This window comes from Eublepharis macularius, chromosome 9 (assembly GCF_028583425.1).
Source record: "Eublepharis macularius isolate TG4126 chromosome 9, MPM_Emac_v1.0, whole genome shotgun sequence".
NCBI classification, from domain to species: Eukaryota; Metazoa; Chordata; class Lepidosauria; order Squamata; family Eublepharidae; genus Eublepharis; species Eublepharis macularius.
In genome coordinates, this window is record NC_072798.1 from 94,527,635 (window position 1) to 94,546,242 (window position 18,608).

Here is an 18,608-nt window from a genome sequence, read left to right on the forward strand (position 1 = left end):
GGTATGCAGAGGGGTAGTGGGTGTGGAGACATCAGCATTGGTAATGAGACAGGAAGCCTAGGTCTCGATTCAGTCCAGGTGGATGCACTGCATTGAGCCTTGTTATCAGTTGCAATTCATCAGTCTTTTAAATTATCAGTTATATAGAAATGTATTTCTGTTGTCTATTTTCATGTGCTTAAAACTCAGAGTTTTAAGTTTAAAACTCCAAGTTGGAAAGCCAGTGTGGACAGTGGTTAGAGTGCTGGACCAGGATCTGAGAGGCCCAGGTTTAAATCTCCACTCTGCCATGGAATCTCACTGGATGATCTTGGGCCAGTCATACTCTCTCAGCTTAGCCCTACCTCACAGGGTTGGTGTGAGAATAAAGCAGAGGAGAAGAGAATGATGTAAGTTGCTTTGGGTCCCCATTGGGGAGAAAGGCGAGGTATGTATAAACAAACAAACACATAAATAAATGTGCTGTTTATCATTTTACAGGTTGTTTTCAAAGCTCTGGATCCCAACTTTGAAATACAAAATCCTTATGACCCAAAGATCCAAGGTATACACAGTTTCATTTCCCCCCCAATCCACTGGTGATTATTGTTTTGTTTTCATATGAACCTCTGTATGCCACCAGTACAGCTCCACTTTCTTCAGTGAACCTGGGCCTGCTTTAGTGCTGGCGTAGAATGTCCCGATTCACTTCCAAATATTCCCCGTTTTGTTAAGTCTCAGGGCCAAGCTAGAAGTGACGAATGACACTTGAATGGCAAGTGAACAGACTCACATGTATTCCTCCCTGTTCACTTGTGCCCCACTTGCGCTCCACTCGATCACAGGTGGAAGGGACAAGGAAGGGTTTGGAGAGCTGTCGGAAGGGATAATACTAAGCTGAGGTTGTTTTGTAGGTTTATATGAAACTGTTTTCAATACAAATAAACCTCTTGTTCCTTATTTGTAGAGCTCATTACCTTTACAAATCTGAGAGTCAATTTTACAAAGCTTCACACGCTTGGAGATATTTTACTTGGACAGAAGCAGCAAGATCCTTTGGAAAAATACTACTATGCACTTTATGAAATGGTCGTCCGTGGAAGCTGCTTTTGCAACGGCCACGCAAGCGCCTGTGGCTCCGTACAAAATCTGCGGGGGGATGTTTTCCATGAGCCTGGGATGGTAAGTTGGATACCTTCAAATTTGTAAAGAACTCATTTACGGTGAACATTTGAGGCAGAGCTATTTCTAAAAATAATGACAGTGGGATAATAACAGGAACATGCCAGAGCTGTAATGATGCACATATAATCCAGTAAGAAGCTTATGCTGTGTGCAGACTTGAATGGCTGTTTTTTAATTGGATAGCAGTAACTATGCTTAGCTTGCCAAAAACTTTACGGGTAAAAGAAAGAGGGAGTTGGCCGAGAACCTAGGAATTAAAAACAATGGTTCCCCTATGACACAGCTGGAAACTTTTCGGAGATCTCTGACCTAAGGCCAGTTCCTCTAAAGGCTTTAACGGGTGTTGAGAAGGACCCTTTCTCTGCCTGAGATCTTGAAGGGCTGCCAGTAAGTATCGATGGTATTGAGCTGGGTCGATCGATGGTTTGAGTTGGTATAAGCAGGGGCAGTCCTAATGATTCTGTGGCCCTGTACAAAAGTCCAGAACAGGCCCCCAGAATCTCTGCCACCCCCACCACCCCGATCAGCCCCCACTGGGGCCAGGCAAGGTATGGGTGCCAAGCAGCAAGAACCATCAACCCAAGCCCTGGACGGAGTGGGCGTCTGTTGTCATGAGTGGGTGGCCCAAGCCCCAAACACAACGGGTGTGAGTGGCAGCTGGGCCAGGAGGTGTCCCTGTTGCCCATTGGCTAAGACCACGCTAAGTATAAGGCCAGATCACTGGGAAATCATATTAGAAGGGGGGTTATTTACTCCAGTTCTATCCTCCACCCATCCACCAGTTAAATCCACCCTGACATTCTATATAAATCCATATGTTCTACCATTTCTTGAATTTCTGGCAGGTCCTGGGAATCCAACATTCTGATTATAATGTTGTGTTTAATGTGTTGTTGACATACTACAGGTCCACGGGAGGTGCCTTTGCAAGCACAATACGGACGGCTTGTCCTGTGAAAGGTGCAAAGAATTTTACAGTGACGTTCCCTGGAGGCCAGCTGACGGATCCCAGGAAAATGCTTGTAAAAGTACCTATGGATGATTTATGTAACCGTCAGTCCTAAGAATGGCAACTTGCAATCCAAATGCAATGCCTAACATTCCTAAAGAAAGCCTGAACATTATGTTGCCAGGTGTTTCCTAGTCAAGGGGTTGGATCCAGACTAAACTGGCCATTTCCACTGATTCCTCTTTCCCACGGCAGACCCCCCCCCCGCCCCACACACATATCATTCATCAGGGTCCCAGTTTCCCCAGGAGCAGCATTCTCTGGATATCAGTGGGAGAAGGGAGGCAGGAAAGTTCCATTCTGACACTGAAAATTCTGGATCCAACCCAAGGGCTGCCCACAGTTTCTCATACTATGACTTGGTTTGCTCCGTAGGATTCAGGAACTGATTTTTATCAAGAGGTAGAAATTACACTGTCCCTGCACTTATGAACACAACCCCTGTTTGCGTTCTTTTTCAGAGTGTGAGTGCCATGGGCACTCTAAAAGATGCCACTTTGATATGGCCGTGTACCTTTCCAGCGATCGCATCAGCGGGGGCGTATGTGAAGACTGTCAGCATAATACCATGGGACAGCACTGCGGTCGCTGCAAGCTCTTCTTTTACCAGGATCCCCAGAGAACAATATCAGACCCTCATGCATGTATCCGTAAGTCTTCAGTTCGCTTTTTTTGCTTGATCCATAGCAGTTAAAATAAATTGAGGGGAAATATGATACATTAATTTTTGTTCCGGTTTCTTAAATAATCTCAGCCTTTTTATTTACATTAAAGTAGCAAACTCAGACCAGTACCTTGTGGAGATGCTGCGTTAAGGCACAAGCTCAAGCTGTATGCAAGCGTAAATAAGGAAAGTAAACCACCTTCTGAAACGAGAGGAACACTGGATAATGGTACAACTGTTCGCCGTCTTGCCCTCGCGATATTAAGAAGGCTTATGAATATGACTATGCCATAAACCCCTTCTTTGCATGTGTTTCAAATACAAAATACTGCCCAAACAGGCAAAAATATGGAAGCCAGATCCTGGCTGGGATATGGAACATGCTAGCATGTGAGATGCCAGGCGAGGCCAGCTCTCAGCCCCCACGCCCTGGAGATGTGCAAAGATGCTAAGACAATAGGGTCTTCCCAGAGTTCCTGAATTAATCACCATAATAAACCCCACCAATCTTCCCTTATCCAGTCTCCTATTCTCAGGTGACTCGGAGCCAAGCTCCACTTGATCAAGTGGAGAGCAAGTGAATGGCAAGTGAACAGGGAGGCATACACGTGAGTCTGTTCACTTGCCAGGCAAGTGTAATTCGTCACTTGTAGCTTAGCTCTTAGGGCTCTGGCAGCCTTACCCACTCATACATTGCGGGTCATCAGTCATCACTGATAACTTTAGTTCAACCCAGGAAGATTTTATCAAACCTTCCTAATTTATTGTCTCTCTCTGGAAGCAGCTTCCCAGTCCTTTGTCCCACCCTGGGGACAACCATTAAGTCATTGTTTTGGGGCAAAAGATGCAATCTTGTTCTAGGATACGTTCCACAGTATAATTGGACTACCCGTCCACCATAGTTGTGTGCATGCTCTCGGATCCAGCATCCACCCTTGAACCTCTGCCCAAGATCTTCCACTTTGATGTGCTGTTTACTCAATGTTCTCTCTCCCAGATACCCTTTTTTGGCTGGTAACTATCACCCGATCCCTCAAATTCTATCTAATGTTCACCACTGCTTTCTAGTTTGCTTTGAGTGTATGTTGTGTGTATGTTTGTGTGTTGTTGACCTTTATTATTTTTCAATAACCCCCTCCCTTTTGATTGAAACATCTGTCTCTTCATTGAAAGAGTTCTCTAGCTGGGTCAATCCTCGTATACACAGGCAGAGATCCCAAAGTTACCCACCTCTCGCTGCCTCTCCTTGCATGCTAATTTCCCCAGCTCGCAAGGAGACCTCCTCATTGGGTAACACAGCATCCTCTGAGATGCTGGTACAAAGAGCGACATTTTGCAAGTAGAACAACAGAATGTGTTCTACCATGAGCATTTTTCCCCCTGGGTGCTGATTACCATCATGGCATACTGTACATTATGGCATTAGCTGATTTCCACCTGGTTTGGCAGACCTGAAACAGATTTGGAATAAACAGTTGTATATGAATGTTTTTGTAATGTTGAAAATATTTAAGGTGCAGGAGAAATGTATTAGGAGAGCTGACGCAAATGTGTGATATCCTTCCCTCTTCACTTGGAAACATGGGGCATTTTTGATGTTAATCTCTCATTCTTTCCGAAGTGTGACAAATCATTTTTGTTTAAAATGTTCTTAACACATAGTGAGGGTTTAACTCAAGGGGGGTATCGTGGATTGCAAAAGGGTGTAAGACACACACACACAAAGTTTTCTTCCATTAAACTGTGCCATTTTATAGTCTTCTGCAATAAAAAGAGGTGCTGTCCTGTGGCGCATCAACCCCTTTCCCCATTTTTGTTTTAATTATTGGGCTTTTCTTAAAGGGAATCAGGGTCAGTTATATGCTGTTTAGTAATAACTGATGCCAAATTCAGGAATATACTAGAAAAGTTTTAATATAAAAAAGTAAAAGGGAAAGCAATGTGCATGTACTGGCTCACAGGCTCCAAGTGTCAGGCAAAGCCAGGTGGTCCAGCCCATGATCAGGCAAGGCAGACTTAGCAGCTGTTGTGCACACTTAACAGCCTTGCTTGGTTGGGGTTGTTATGGCTGTATGCCTAAGGGCCATGCTAGCAGCCAGCTGCTCTGGAGGAATCGTTCAGCTACTCATCTCCATCATCAACAAGCAACTAGCATCGAGCCAGGAGGCATGCACTTTGCCCGTCTTGCCTGCAGCTCTGTTCTCAGCCTCCACCTGCAGCACTCTAAGGGTGTAGGTGATACTGGAGGGCTGGGAATGGCCAACTGAGGTTCACCTACTAAACTAGAGCTAGAAGATCTAGGTGGCTCTGCACCAGTTGTTGGTTGTGAATCCTGACAAACCTGCAGCTCATTTTCCTGCTGGTCACCTTCTGTTAGTTCATGGCGGGCTACACGAAGCTCCTCTTATCTCGAGAAGTCCCTACTATCACTAAGCCCTGGCTGACTCATGACAAAAATACTTGTCTGAGTGAAGGCGAATAGCTCTCCTTAGGCTGCTCATACAGCTATGACTGGCAGAAATTCTGTGCATATAAATCAATCAGCACAGTACTCCTGGGTGGCAAAACTGCTATAACTCTGTAGGTTGGATAGCACCCCTACCGTACATTCGCCAGGGCTGTATTATTCACAAGGCTGACTAGGCCAAAGCCTAGGGGCCCCGCAGGGACGAGGGGCCCATCTTTTTTTTTTTTTGCTGAAGCACACTCCCATATAAATTTCAATTAATTGATTCTCTTCTACAACCTCTACTAATAAGATAATTAATGGCTCCCTATTGAAGTGAAACAAATTCTCTCTTATATTAAAACAATTATCCATAAATTATATATTTTTAATAAATGATAAAAATATTATTCACTTCCAGATATTACCGTATTGAACAATTATACCCCCCAAAAGTGCTTTCCTGTTCTACTCGCACAATAAAAATATTTTTAAAATTGTGAATAAAATCCTTCAAGAGACCCTCAAAATGGACATAGAGCTATGTACTCCAGTCAAGTCCCCTACCATACCAGGGTCAGGCTGTCCGCTGTAGTGAGGTGAAAGATTGAAGTGCTGGTGGAGGCCCCAAATACCCGAAAGCCTAGGGGCCCGGCCTTGGGTACCACTGAGCCCGGGCTGACTCATGACTACCAACAAATTCCAGAAACTCTTACTGGTGTCAGACTGTGGCATCCCAACTAGCCAGAGTCTGCCTTCCTCCCTTCTGCAAGAAGCCAAGGTCTCTTGATTTCGAAAGGTTTATTTGAAAGACAGCATTCAGGCCCAGAGGTCCACACTCCAGAACCAAGATAGTCCTGGCTGAACACAGGCTTTGTTAGGAATGGGTTACAAAAGGAAAGTTGCTATACATCAAACCCTCCGTTCCCAGCCTCCCCCCCAGAGTTCACATTGCTGGGCGCTCTCCTGTGGGAAAGCTGGTTCGTCAAGGTCGACTCTGAAGAAAAACAGATAAGACGCAGCATCCTCTCCCATGGAAAGTGCGGTCCTGGCACAGCTAGACCTGGAGGGAGAGAAAGACTAAACAACTACACAGTTTAACATGGCGGAACTTAAGTCAGGTCCGTGACTCAGTAACTTTAGAACAAAGGCACCATTCTTTAGGACATAACTTTGGTCAGGTTAGGAACCCTGAATATGACAGATCCTGACAACTGGACTCCTCCCATATAAGAAGATTGTTTCTGTATCAACAAACCTATCCTTGTTGTCTGAGTGAACATAGAGAAGCACAGCCATATATAGTGGATTGAGCAGATATGTGCAGTGCTGCAGAACAAGCAAGTGGGGAATGGCTACACACTCAAATTAAACTCAGGCAACACGTGCACACGAACTCATAGAGGATGTCGTTTGCAGGGTCTCTAAACAATATGTTTCTGCACGGGCATGCACTGGTTTTAACGTGCTCCCTGCAGCCAAAACGTCAGCTGAAGGGAACTGCTTCTTTTAAAAGAAACAACTCAAACAAGCTCAGAATGGCACCTCTAGGGGAGGGAGCACTCCTGCCTTCCCACAAGCCATTTTCCTGTGCAAGAACAGCCCGTGGGGAGGGGGAGTTATTTTTCTGACTTTACTGTTCCACGTGGAAAATCTGTGTACAGATCTGAGCTTGTTTAAGTTCCCCTTTTCAAAAAAGAAGCAGTTCCCCACCACTGCTGTGTGGCTGCAGGATGCACATTAAAACCAGTGCATGTCTCTGGAGAAATGTATAATTTAGAGAGACCTGCAGAGACACCCTAAGAGGAACTATTGTTTGTATGATAGTTGTAGCAATAGGAGCCAGATGATCGTCCTTTTGCATTACCAAACACATGTGATGAATATTTCCACGGTCAGAGTAGCAACGTCTCCATGTGAATGCTGCTGCATCTGTGTCTGTCTGTCTTTGTGTGTCCACAGCATGTGATTGCCACTCAGAAGGTACATTGTACAACGGGCTATGTGACAGTCGAACAGATCCAGTTCTTGGAACTATTGCTGGCCGATGTCGTTGCAAGGAAAACGTTGAAGGACTGCGTTGCGATAAGTGCAAGCCGAACTTCTATGGACTGAGTGGAAGTGATCCTCTTGGCTGTCAACGTATGCAAAAGGGCTCTTTTTCTCCTTTCCCTGCTCTGCCTGCTTATACTTTAAGGACAGGATTGGGAGGGCAAATGGGTGGGAACGCTATTTTAAGTTGCCTGCAGTGAATCAGTTGAATTTCACTGATGCAGTCTGGGGCCTAAACTATTGTAGGCAGAAAGCATTGTCTTTTGAAGGAAAAGTTGTACCATAAAACAGAGGAAAGAGGAAAGGAAACGGCTTCTGTATCCCCTAGCTATACAACCATATGATTATTTATAATAATAATAACATTCAATTTATATACTGCTCTTCAGGACAACTTAACACCCACTCAGAATGGGTTACAAAGCATGTTATTATTATCCCCACAACAATCACCCTGTGAGGGGGGTGGGGCTGAGAGCTCTGAAGAGCTGTGACTAGCCCAAGGTCACCCAGCTGGCTTCAAGCAGAGGAGTGGGGAATCAAACCTGGCTCTCCAGATTAGAGTCCTGCCGCTCTTAACCACTAGACCAAACCAGTTAAATAAAGCTAGGATGGTGCAGAACTCCATGGCTGGTTCAGTTCAGTGGTCCTTGTCGGCAAAATGAAGTCTCACTGGGTTTCCTCCCAGGCACAGCTGTGTCTGAGGGGGGAAATACATGTTATGAAGTACCTCAGAATCAGGACACTCAAGTGAGCCTCAGTTCACGTGTCCCCTCTCCCACTTCCCATGCACTCACTCGTATAGTCACACTTCAGTTTGCTCCCCGCAAATACATCCATGCGTTCAATAATCAGTTCCTCTTTGACTGCTAAAAATATCCCATTTATTGTGAGGCACCAGTGTGTTCCATTTTTCCCTTCCGATAACAATGTGGTTTCGATGCAAACTGAGTAGCTGCTAAGGTCTGAGTTTCTGAGGACGGCCCCACAGTGTGCAAACTGTTGCATTACATTTCTATAAAAAATAGCTCTGGCTATGCCGTTCTTTGCTACCCCTATAGTTAATCTTTGACAAGGAAATTCTCTGTTTACAACTGCCAGATTCCCAGTTTCCCCTGTCTCCCACCCACATCCATTGAAATGCAGATCTTGACACTTTCTCACACGTTAAATAAATGCAAATTGGTAAGTCGAAGAAGCCTACAGTACTTGTTCTTGCAGTGAAAACAGACCTGAATTGGCACTCTGCCCTCCCGACTCACTTGCAAATGCAATCAAACAAAGGGAGCTCCCGTGACAGTGGCATGCACGTGCGCCGAGCAAGAGACAGCCTGCACATGAATTGAGGACCGCACATAAAATTTTGCACTTGAGCATTCCCAGGTACTTTGTAACATGTATTTCCGCTCTGAGAGGGAGGGATGGCGAGCACAAGTGGTGGCAGTGCCCCTCGTCATCCTTGCATCTTGCCCAGTTTGAATGAGCAACTGCTGCCTCCTCTGAAAGCATCAACCACCACTTACTCACCGGCTGTTTCCTTCGGAGGGATGCTAGTGGTCATCTCTGTCGATTCAGGCTGATGACTAAGCAGTGTCCAATGACACGTATCGGCCGCTGGTGCCCACCTCTAACTCTCAGGCTGAAGGAGAGGGGAGGAAGAGGAAGCCAGCATGTTTGTACAGGGAAGGGAGAAGGTAGGTGAGTCCAGTCCAGTAGGGGGAGAAGGCATCCTTCTTTGGTGGCCCAGTGCCCAAACTATCACCACCCAGACAGAGAGGGCAGGCTGTGACCGCAGCTCCTGCTGCACACTGTGGGGCCGTCCTCAGAAACTCAGACCTTAGCAGCTACTCAACAATGCCAACTCCTGGCCCCAGCCTACAGAAACCCATAATGCAGGAAATGAATGGGAGTCCTGGCTGTCCTGTGGCTTTCTCCACATTGAATTTAGTTTTTGAAAGTGGAACTTGACCTAGCTTTGTTATATTAAACAAAGTCCAACTTTGCTTGTTCCCTCGTTCTGCTCGTGACAAGCTGTGGTTCAGATGGTATGATTATACATTATACTATCTACAAAGAGGTATTAAATACTCCTGCTCTCTCTCTCTCTCACACACACAAACAAACACACAACACACCCTCCTGTTTTATGATGAAGGTTTCAAAGAGCACCAAGATTGGTTGTTGTGGGTTTTCCGGGCTGTATTGCCGTGGTCTTGGCATTATAGTTCCTGACGTTTCGCCCGCAGCTGTGGCTGGCATCTTCAGAGGTGTAGCACCAAAAGACAGAGATCTCTCAGTGTCACCAAGATTGCTGGGTGAATTGTTACCACTACCAATCAACTATTTCTTTCTTCCATTTTTCCCTCTCATTACTTTTATGCATATGTAGGCAATGCCTCAGAGGTGAAAGAACAATTAGATGTGATGATTGAAAAGGTAAATGTGGTATTGAGCAAGAGGGTGGACATGGTAGCAAAAGGCCCACGGACTGTAGCATTCGCACATGTGCTACAGCCCCCAGGGATAACAGCCTGAAGAACTGGATCCCAAATGATTGTGTATGTGATACAGAGAAGAGGACTTAAGAGAGATGGTAACTGTGCCTTCTGTCTTTTTAGCCTGCAACTGCAACCCTTCTGGGAGTTTGTCCTTCTCTATCTGCAATCCAGTGACTGGAGAATGTCTGTGCCAGAAGTTTGTCACTGGGCAGCATTGCAAAGAATGTATTGTACGTATTCGGGAGGCTTTGATAGAAATTCCAGCAATGTGATGGTTTGAAGGAGTTTTCGCTGGCCTTCTTTCTTGCCTTTCAATTTTCTTTTCAGTGGACTCCTGGTGGAAAGATGTTTGTGCAACGAATTTGGAACAGTTTTCACATACAAATTCACAATACTTTAATTAGAAAGTAGATTTGCAAAGAAGCCAAACTGAATTAGGGACGCTGAATTAAGGATTCCTAATTTCCTAGTGATTGCTAAGTATTCTTGGCTTTAAGTAAGCTTGCTGCCATAGAGGAAATCCAAGATCAGCTAGATCTCAGGAACAGTTGCCTGTTGCTTACAGGGTTCGGGCTATTGGCATAGGGAAATACGGGTTTTATTTGTGCCACTTTAGGGAGAGGTGAGGCTGCTGTAGGTCTGGGAAGTAGAAGAACCCATCACAGTACTTTACTAAGTAAACTCTTTTTCTGTGTCGTATTGGGGTAACCAATCCACGGCTCTGTTTTTTCTGGTTCCAGCCAGGCTTCTGGGGCCTAGGAAGTAATCTGCACGGCTGTTCCTCGTGCCACTGTGACGTTGGCGCTGCCCTCAACAACTTGTAAGTCTGTGAGCTCCTAGTTCAGCTATCTCATTTCAGAGCTGGGAAAACAGCATGAAGAAACTCAGATGAAAGTAGTGTATGTAACACAAGGTGGAAATACACATTACGAAGCACCTAGGGATGCTCAAGTGAAACTCATTCCACGCGTCCCCCCTCCCACTTCCCATGCACTTCCTCGCACAGTCACACTTCAGTTTGCTCTACGTGAGTACATTCACGCATTCAGGGCTTTTTTTCTGGGAAAAGAGGTGGTGGAACTCAGTGGGTTGCCCTCAGAGAAAATGGTCACATGGCTGGTGGCCCCGCCCCCTGATCTCCAGACAGAGGGGAGCTTAGATTGCCCTCCGTGCCGCCGAGCGGCGCGGAGGGCAATCTAAACTCCCCTCTGTCTGGAGATCAGGGGGCGGGGCCACCAGCCATGTGACCATTTTCAAGAGGATCCGGAACTCCGTTCCACCGCGTTCCTGCTGAAAAAAAGCCCTGCACGCATTCAATATCAGTTCCTCCTCAACTGCTAAAAGTATCCCAGGCTGTTTACAACTGCCAAATTCCCAGTTTCCCCCACCTCCCACACCCATTTATTGAAATCAGATCCTGACACCTTCTCACTCCTTAAATAAATGCAAATTGGCAAGTCAGAGGAGCCTAAAGTACTTGCTCTATGGTGCCCATCCCTGAGAGTTCTCGCTGCGAAAACAAAGCTGAGACTCAGTGGTGGTGTCTGTACTCACTTGCAAAAGCAATCGCACAAAGGGCGCTCCCATGAAAGCAGCATGCATGTGTGCCGAGCAAGAGAGAGCCTGCACATAAATTGAGGTCCACACGTGAAATCCTGTACTTGAGCATCCCCAGGTAATTTACAGTGAATATTTGTACAGTCCTGTCTTTTGCAAATGGAGGCCCTGGAAATCACAGGAACTGCATTAGTACAAGAGAAAGCAACAATAGCCTGTAGGCTGTAACATCTCTGATCAGTTGTCAATGGTTACCTGTTTTTGCACTTTTCCTTCATTGTTTTCTGCTAGGTGTGAAACTACTACTGGTAAATGTGAGTGTTTACCAAATATAGAAGGTCGTCAGTGTACTGAACCAGCTCCAGGCTACTTTTTCGTACCTTTGGATTATTATATATATGAAGCAGAAAATGCAAAGCCTCTCCCTGGATCTTCACCATTGGTATTTTGTTTTTCGTTATCCTGATTTGGAGTATGCAGATCAGAATTTGCTAGAAGGGGAGGGTAAGAGGGGAAATCAACATATAGGAAGTTGTGGCAGGATGTGATATCTAAGCAGGGCTGTCTATGTACTGCAATTCTGCAACAGCATGCACAAAAAGGCTGGTATATAGTACTGAGTGTAAAGTTTGGCTTCCTGAGGACCAGGGCTTTTTTCCAGGGGGAACACGGGGGAACGGAGTTCCGGAACCTCTTGAAAATGGTCACATGGCCGGTGGCCCCACCCCCTGATCTCCAGACAGAGGGGAGTTGAGATTGCCTTCCGCACCGCCGGCCAGTGGCGCGGAGGGCAATCTCAACTCCCCTCTGTCTGGAGATCAGGGGGTGGGGCCACCGGCCATGTGACCATTTTCTCCAAGGGCAACCCACTGAGTTCACCACCTCTTTCCCCAGAAAAAAAGCCCTGCTTGGAAATAAGCACAATTGAGACCCTATCTCTCCAAGGGGAACGCGGTGGAACGGAGTTCCGGAACCTCTTGAAAGAAATTTAGAGAAATCTATATTTTCTTGGATATAGATTTTTTTCAAAGGTATGTTATATACTAATAGCCAAGTGGCCCTCATCTGTGAATACTTTAATCTGGAGACATGAACAGGCAAGACAGCTCTTCCCACATACCTGAAAAATCCCCCATGTTTGCAGAAAAACCTGAATTCATTGTTGTGTCTTCTGTGCAGTCCCACATGGTCAGCCACAGACATTCTAAAGCTCCTAGAGGCACAAGACACTCGCCTCGCTTTTTAGTGCACTTTTATAATGTGGCTAGAGAAGGTAGGGCGAGCAGCTCCCTCCCTCAGTTTTCTTTTGCTGCTACTGAAGATGGACATCTTCTTTCTCTGCTCCTTCAATCCATCATGTTGAATGCTAGTTAGGGCTGTTGGTTCCATCAAAGGCCTTCTTCAAGAAGTGTTCCCGTAGTGGGTTGATGATGGCCCAATTGGATGGGCACAACAAATGCCTCTTCAGTCTGGGCAAAAGCCACGACACCTTGCAGTGTGCAATATGCAAGCAATTTACACCCAAAGAGCCCAATGAAAGGGTGTTGTAGCTCAAAGCAACACTTTAGGAGCCAGCCCTGAAGGGCTCCATGGCCGCAGATAAAGAACCGCATTGTCCAGAATGAGCCTCTTCAGTTCCTCCTGCCTCTTTGGCTCCTGGATTGACTTCTAAGGACCGGTCAGTTACTGGTTTATCCTGGTTGGCTCCACCTCAATGCCAGTTGGAACCACCCGCTAAAAAGGCAAGTCCAAGCACGTGGACAAGTCTTCGACTTTGAAGATCCACAAGAAAAAGTTGTCATCGAATCCAACTACATTGAATCCTTCAAGTCTATTCAGGGTTCCAAGAACACCTTCCTAACACCAAGACACCATTCCACTTTGGTTCCAATCCTTTGCTGAAGGGGAAATTCCTGAAGTCATTGACCCATCCACAGCTATTTTTCCACTACCACCATCTCCTGTACATCCGTCTGAAATCTGTAGATTCCTTAGTTCCATCTGACAATAACAATCAAGTGGAACTGACTCACCACCAAAGTCGTCATAGATTCTGTTATGCACAGTATAGTTCGCCCTACCATAATTGCAAAGAGCCCTGAGGCGCAGAGTGGTAAGCGGCAGTACTGCAGCCCTAGCTCTGCTCACGACCAGAGTTCGATCCTGACGGAAGCCAGGTTCAGGTAGCCGGCTCAAGGTTGACTCAGCCTTCCATCCCTCCAAGGTCGGTAAAATGAGTACCCAGTTTCCTAGGGGTAAAGTGTAGATGACTGGGGAAGGCAATGGCAAACCACCCCGTAAAAAGTCTGCCAAGAAAACGTTGTGATGTGACGTCCCCCCATGGGTCAGTAATGATTCGGTGCTTGCACAGGAGACTACCTTTACCTTTTTGCCATAATTATTATGTTTATGTGTACAAAGCTTACACTGTTCCTTCCATGAGAAAGATCTGTATATCCAGGTCCACTCAGAACCAAAATGAAAATCAAAATCTTTGTCAGTTCCCAATACGGTTCCAGAAAGTAATGGACCACTGAAACCCGACAATGAACCCTTCCACTCAATCAGATGACAACTCCAGTGTTGGTTCCAGTTTTGTGTTGGAACCATCCCAACCAGAATTCCTTAATGAGGACTCTGCTGTTTCTTGGAGTGAAGACCTTCGATTATACAAAGAACAGTTGGTTTGCATGGTGAGGTCCTTGGAAATTAAAGTGAACTCTGCTCCGATATGCTCTGATCCAGTCTTCAAGGTGCTGCACTTGGAGGCAACTGATCCTGTAGTGTTTCAGATCATGCAAGGAATGTTTAATGCGACAAAAGATGTTTGGGCCAAACCACCTTTGACTGCGGTAACATCTAAAAACCTGGATAATATGTATAAAAGCAAGCAAGAAGGGCCAGACTTCCTTTTTACTCACTCCCCTGCTAATTCCATTTTTGCGGAGTCCCTCCAATGGAAAGGGTTCCAGAAAAGGACAGGCCACTCAGCTCCAATTGATAAAGAGGGGCAGAAGCTTGACAGCCAGCCTAGCTGGCTGTTGCTGTCACCATAACAGTTTAGCCAGCATTCTAGGATAGCTTTCTGTCAAAGAAAGACAGGGGGAGGCAGGGCTGGCGCGCCCATTGAGGCGGTTCCGGCAGCTGCCTCGAGTGCTGACCGGGGGCAGGGGCGCACACTGTGGGGCTGGCGGTGGCAATGCTGGCGGCTGAACAGGAGGGCTGGGAAGCCGCTCCCATGTGCCACCCTGGCCAGCTGCTGTGCCTGGCCCGCAGGTGCCCAACCAGGAGTGTGTGTTGGCAGCAGCAATGCGGGGCAACTGAGCAGGCAGCCTCCCAGCCCTCCCACTCAGTTGGCCCATGCTGCCGCCGCCGCCAACACACAGCTGCGGGCCAGCCAGACATGGCAGTGGGGCCAGTGGGGCAGCCGGCTCGCAGCGGCACACTCTGCATGATGATGTCACATGCAGTGACGCCATCACGAAGTCCAGGTGTGTGTGCACGCTTTGCATGTGTGCATGTGAGGGCAGCAACACCCTTGAAGCTGCCCCCGGGTGCAGGTGTCTGGCCTCAGGTGCCAGAAAACCTGGCACTGGCTCTGGGGGTGGGGTAGGATCTATTTGGGACTTTGAAGGGGGATCACTGGGGCCAGACCCAGAAACAACCACTAGGTAAGTTGATACCACAAGACTTACATGACTCACCCATGCCTGGTTGCTTGCTGCTGTTCAACACAGCTCCCCAATAGCCAGTGTAGCATACTGTTTCCGAATAGGATCTGAGAGACTCGGGTTTGAATCATGACTCTACCAGGGAGGCTCACAGGGAGACTTTGATCTAGTCACACACACTCAACCTAACCTTCCTCTCAGGGTTGTAAGGATAATATGGAGGCAAGGAGTATGATGTAAGCTGCTTTAGGTCCCTATTGTGGAGAATGACAGTATATAAATGTAGGAAACATAGATGAAGATGGAGGCCGGTTTTTAGTGGGTTTAAGGGGGAGAAGAACACAGGGAAAGGTGAGCGTATGGAGGATGCCAGGAGGAGGGAAAGAGGAAATAGTGTGGGGAAGGGGATACAGGAGGAAGTACAGTATCCCAGCAAGTGCTTGGAGGTTCCCTACCATGCAACTGGGCTTGGCTCAGCCAGCACCATGCAACTGGGGAGAGGAGGTGAAGACGGGGCAGACAGAGATGGGTCAGAAGGAGAGAAGGAAGCAGGGAAAGGAGGAGGATTTGGGGGGTAGGGAAGGGAAGAGGACATCGTGGGGGTGGGAAAATGAGCTCCTCCCCTGCAAGTCCTTGAGGGTCTTCGCTCGTAATGTTCTGTTTGTAATGACATTCTTTAAAAAATGCTGCCAAACATGGGAAATGAGATATGCTTCTGCCTTATACTCATGCACATACATTGTTTGTAGTTTGTCTTACTTTTAAAGGAAAAAAAATACCCTAACAATGCCATTGCTTCAAAATCTTATTTTTAAGAGTCAATCCACAACACTACCTCGGTGTGATGTCTATTTTCGGCAACAAGGATATGATTTCACAATTGAAAATGGAAAAATCATCTTGAACAAGAATAAGAAACGAGGAATAAGAAAAGCCTCCATTAGACAGGTAAAGTCTTTTTCTACTAAGCATTTTGCCAAGGATTGGACAAAAAGTCAGATTGCTTGACCGTCCTTGGAAAGGCATGGGCGTGTGTATCTTTTTGTTTCGTTTCGGGCTTCATTTGGGTTCCTCCTACCCGTATCTGTGAAGTATGGCTTATGCAAAACTAAGATTACTGGGAGTGAGGAGTTGAAACCTAGTGACAAAGAATTTGTTTTATATGTACAGAGTTCCACTTATCACCTGTGGGATCCCAAACACTCTCTTAGCAGTCTGGGAGAGCAGCTATCAGTGAAGACAAACGGTTTTTGGCTTCTTGGAAAATTGTTCTGTTTTAATGTAGAACATTTCATCCTTCTCGGTATGAATGAGACACTCTTCTAATTCCCTGTGGGTTTTTTTTTAAAAGACTGCTAAGGAAAACAATTTTTTGTGTTAGAATTTCCAAAGAGCATAACTTACCCCTAGGAAAGGTAAGCAGGACTTAGTCCATTAGTAGCCCTCTTCCACGTTGGCTTGAAAGACCGGCATATCAAAGGTACAAGATAAACTATTTGTTATGTATAACTCAATCATATGTGTAAACCAGATGATGGCTGTTTCCACACACCCTTAAAGGAATGGCACACAAATGGAATGCTGGCAAGGTCTCCATTTGCAAAATGGATGTGGGCCGTTTGGCTTCCATTTTTTCGGCACCTTTTCTGGAACCGCAGATAGTGCATTCCCAAAAAAGGTGCCGAAAAAATGGAAGCCAAACAACCCACAACCGTTTTGCAAACAGAGATGTCTGGATTCATGAGGAAAAGCCGCCAGCGTTTGGTGAGTGGGCCGTCCCTTTAAGGGCATATGTGGACATGGCCGACATGTAAGTACGGCTATTGCCATACTGCTGAAATTGGTCAACTACAAATCTGACATTAGCCTTTCCAGAAATAATTGCGTGCCTTCATGGATGTAAAAACGAAGACAGATGTTGTGAGCCTGTTCCTCATCCATGAGCTGGGTAGAGTCTGTCTGCACTCAACATTGCCACCACTTACATTTGTGTTGAACATACATCCTAATGTGGAGGTTGGGAACAAGAGACTGTAATTGTTCTCCTTCTTCAGAAAGGACATAGGGCCAAGCTACAAGTGATGAATGACACTTGAACGACAAGTGAACAGACTCGCATGCATTCCTCCCTGTTCACTTGCTCTCCACTTGCCCTCCACTCGATCACTATGTGTTCACTTGCCGTTCAAGTGTCATTCATCACTTGTAGCTTGGCCCCTAGCTAGCAGCCAAGGTTGTAAAACTTTCAGTTCAAAGCTTTGATAAAGCAGGAATGGAAGATTATGGAGTAATGGTGGCCAAGGAGGAATGGCTCACTGGGGTGAAATTCTTAAAATGGTTTTTGGAATAAACTTTAATTTAAATTTAAATTTAATTTGCAATTTAAAATGCAAATATCTCCTTTCAGGATTCAATTCTATTTGGCAGGAACGCTGCATTGGACATTGTTATTAGAGAGCTCGTCCCTGGAAAGCCTGTGACTTGGTCAGGGCCTGGATTCGTGCGTGTTTCAAATGGAGCAGGATTAAGATTTACTGTCAGCAACATCCCTTCTGTGATGGAGTTCAATATTATTGTTCGCTATGAGCCTGAGGTAATCACGCCCCTTTTCAGGTATCTCCCAAATACCGTCCCATGGTTAAGTCACATTTTAATATAATGAATAAGCATGGAGAAAAGCAAAACAAGATAGATCGAGTTTATTGTAAGGGAATATATCAAACTAAATTGCATCAAAGATGTCCTGACAATCTTGCATGACAGAAACGACTATCATGGTCTGTTTTGTGAGTTGGTTAGCTCTGGTACTCAGCTCTTTGTGGAGATCTACTAAAATCTTACCATGAATGAGATTTTGCACAGTGGTGGTAGAATAAAATTCAAATGAGTTTCTGTGTTAATCTATAGTAGCAAAATAAAATAAAAATAGGTGCCTAGTGGCACCTTGCCATGGATGTAGCTAGAACTTTAGGGGAACAATTGCTGGATATGATCAAGAAAGTTATTCAAGTGTACACAGAAACAGGTCTAGCCCGGACCCATAACTAGATAGGCCACAAAAGTAATCTAGAATAAAATAACCTTGGAGATGGGTATAAACAATAGAGTGACACCGTTGTATTGGCATGCGTAGATTAGAAGAGCCATCTAACTCATACTAATGAACAAGACCCAGGTGCAGGGAGTGTCAGGAATGTCTAACTTCATAGAAGCTGGCAATGTTATAGACGGCTGGTGGAGAGAGCCAAAAGATATTCAGATGTATGAGAAACTAATTCTATATAGACTTTGATAGCACAAAAAGTAGGAAGAATGAACTAGCTATTGTAATGTGTTTCAACAAGATGTTGCTAATATGAATAATCTTGTTTGGTGTATGAAAGCATAAAGATAGTAAGTTATCCAAGAATTTGAGTGTCTGAAGCAGCTATTGTTAAGAAAAGATTCAGAAACCCTATAAATATGATAAGCTAATCTGAAAGAGAGCTTCTTCTTAGACCAGGCTCCTTGCTTGTGACTTTCGTATCTTTGGGTTGGGTAAGATACT

General features: G+C 45.7%; 1 protein-coding gene across 1 annotated transcript in view; it reads left to right on the plus strand.

Moving 5' to 3' along the window:
• Positions 1 to 18,608, plus strand: part of LAMB4 (laminin subunit beta 4) — a 76,913-nt gene that overhangs the window by 18,446 nt on the left and 39,859 nt on the right. The window contains exons 6-14 of the mRNA XM_054988363.1: positions 481 to 544; positions 947 to 1,161; positions 2,072 to 2,192; positions 2,635 to 2,823; positions 7,246 to 7,425; positions 9,954 to 10,063; positions 10,574 to 10,653; positions 11,682 to 11,832; positions 17,469 to 17,654. Coding sequence (XP_054844338.1) covers positions 481 to 544; positions 947 to 1,161; positions 2,072 to 2,192; positions 2,635 to 2,823; positions 7,246 to 7,425; positions 9,954 to 10,063; positions 10,574 to 10,653; positions 11,682 to 11,832; positions 17,469 to 17,654 — 1,296 coding nt within the window. The remainder of the gene's footprint in view (positions 1 to 480; positions 545 to 946; positions 1,162 to 2,071; positions 2,193 to 2,634; positions 2,824 to 7,245; positions 7,426 to 9,953; positions 10,064 to 10,573; positions 10,654 to 11,681; positions 11,833 to 17,468; positions 17,655 to 18,608) is intronic.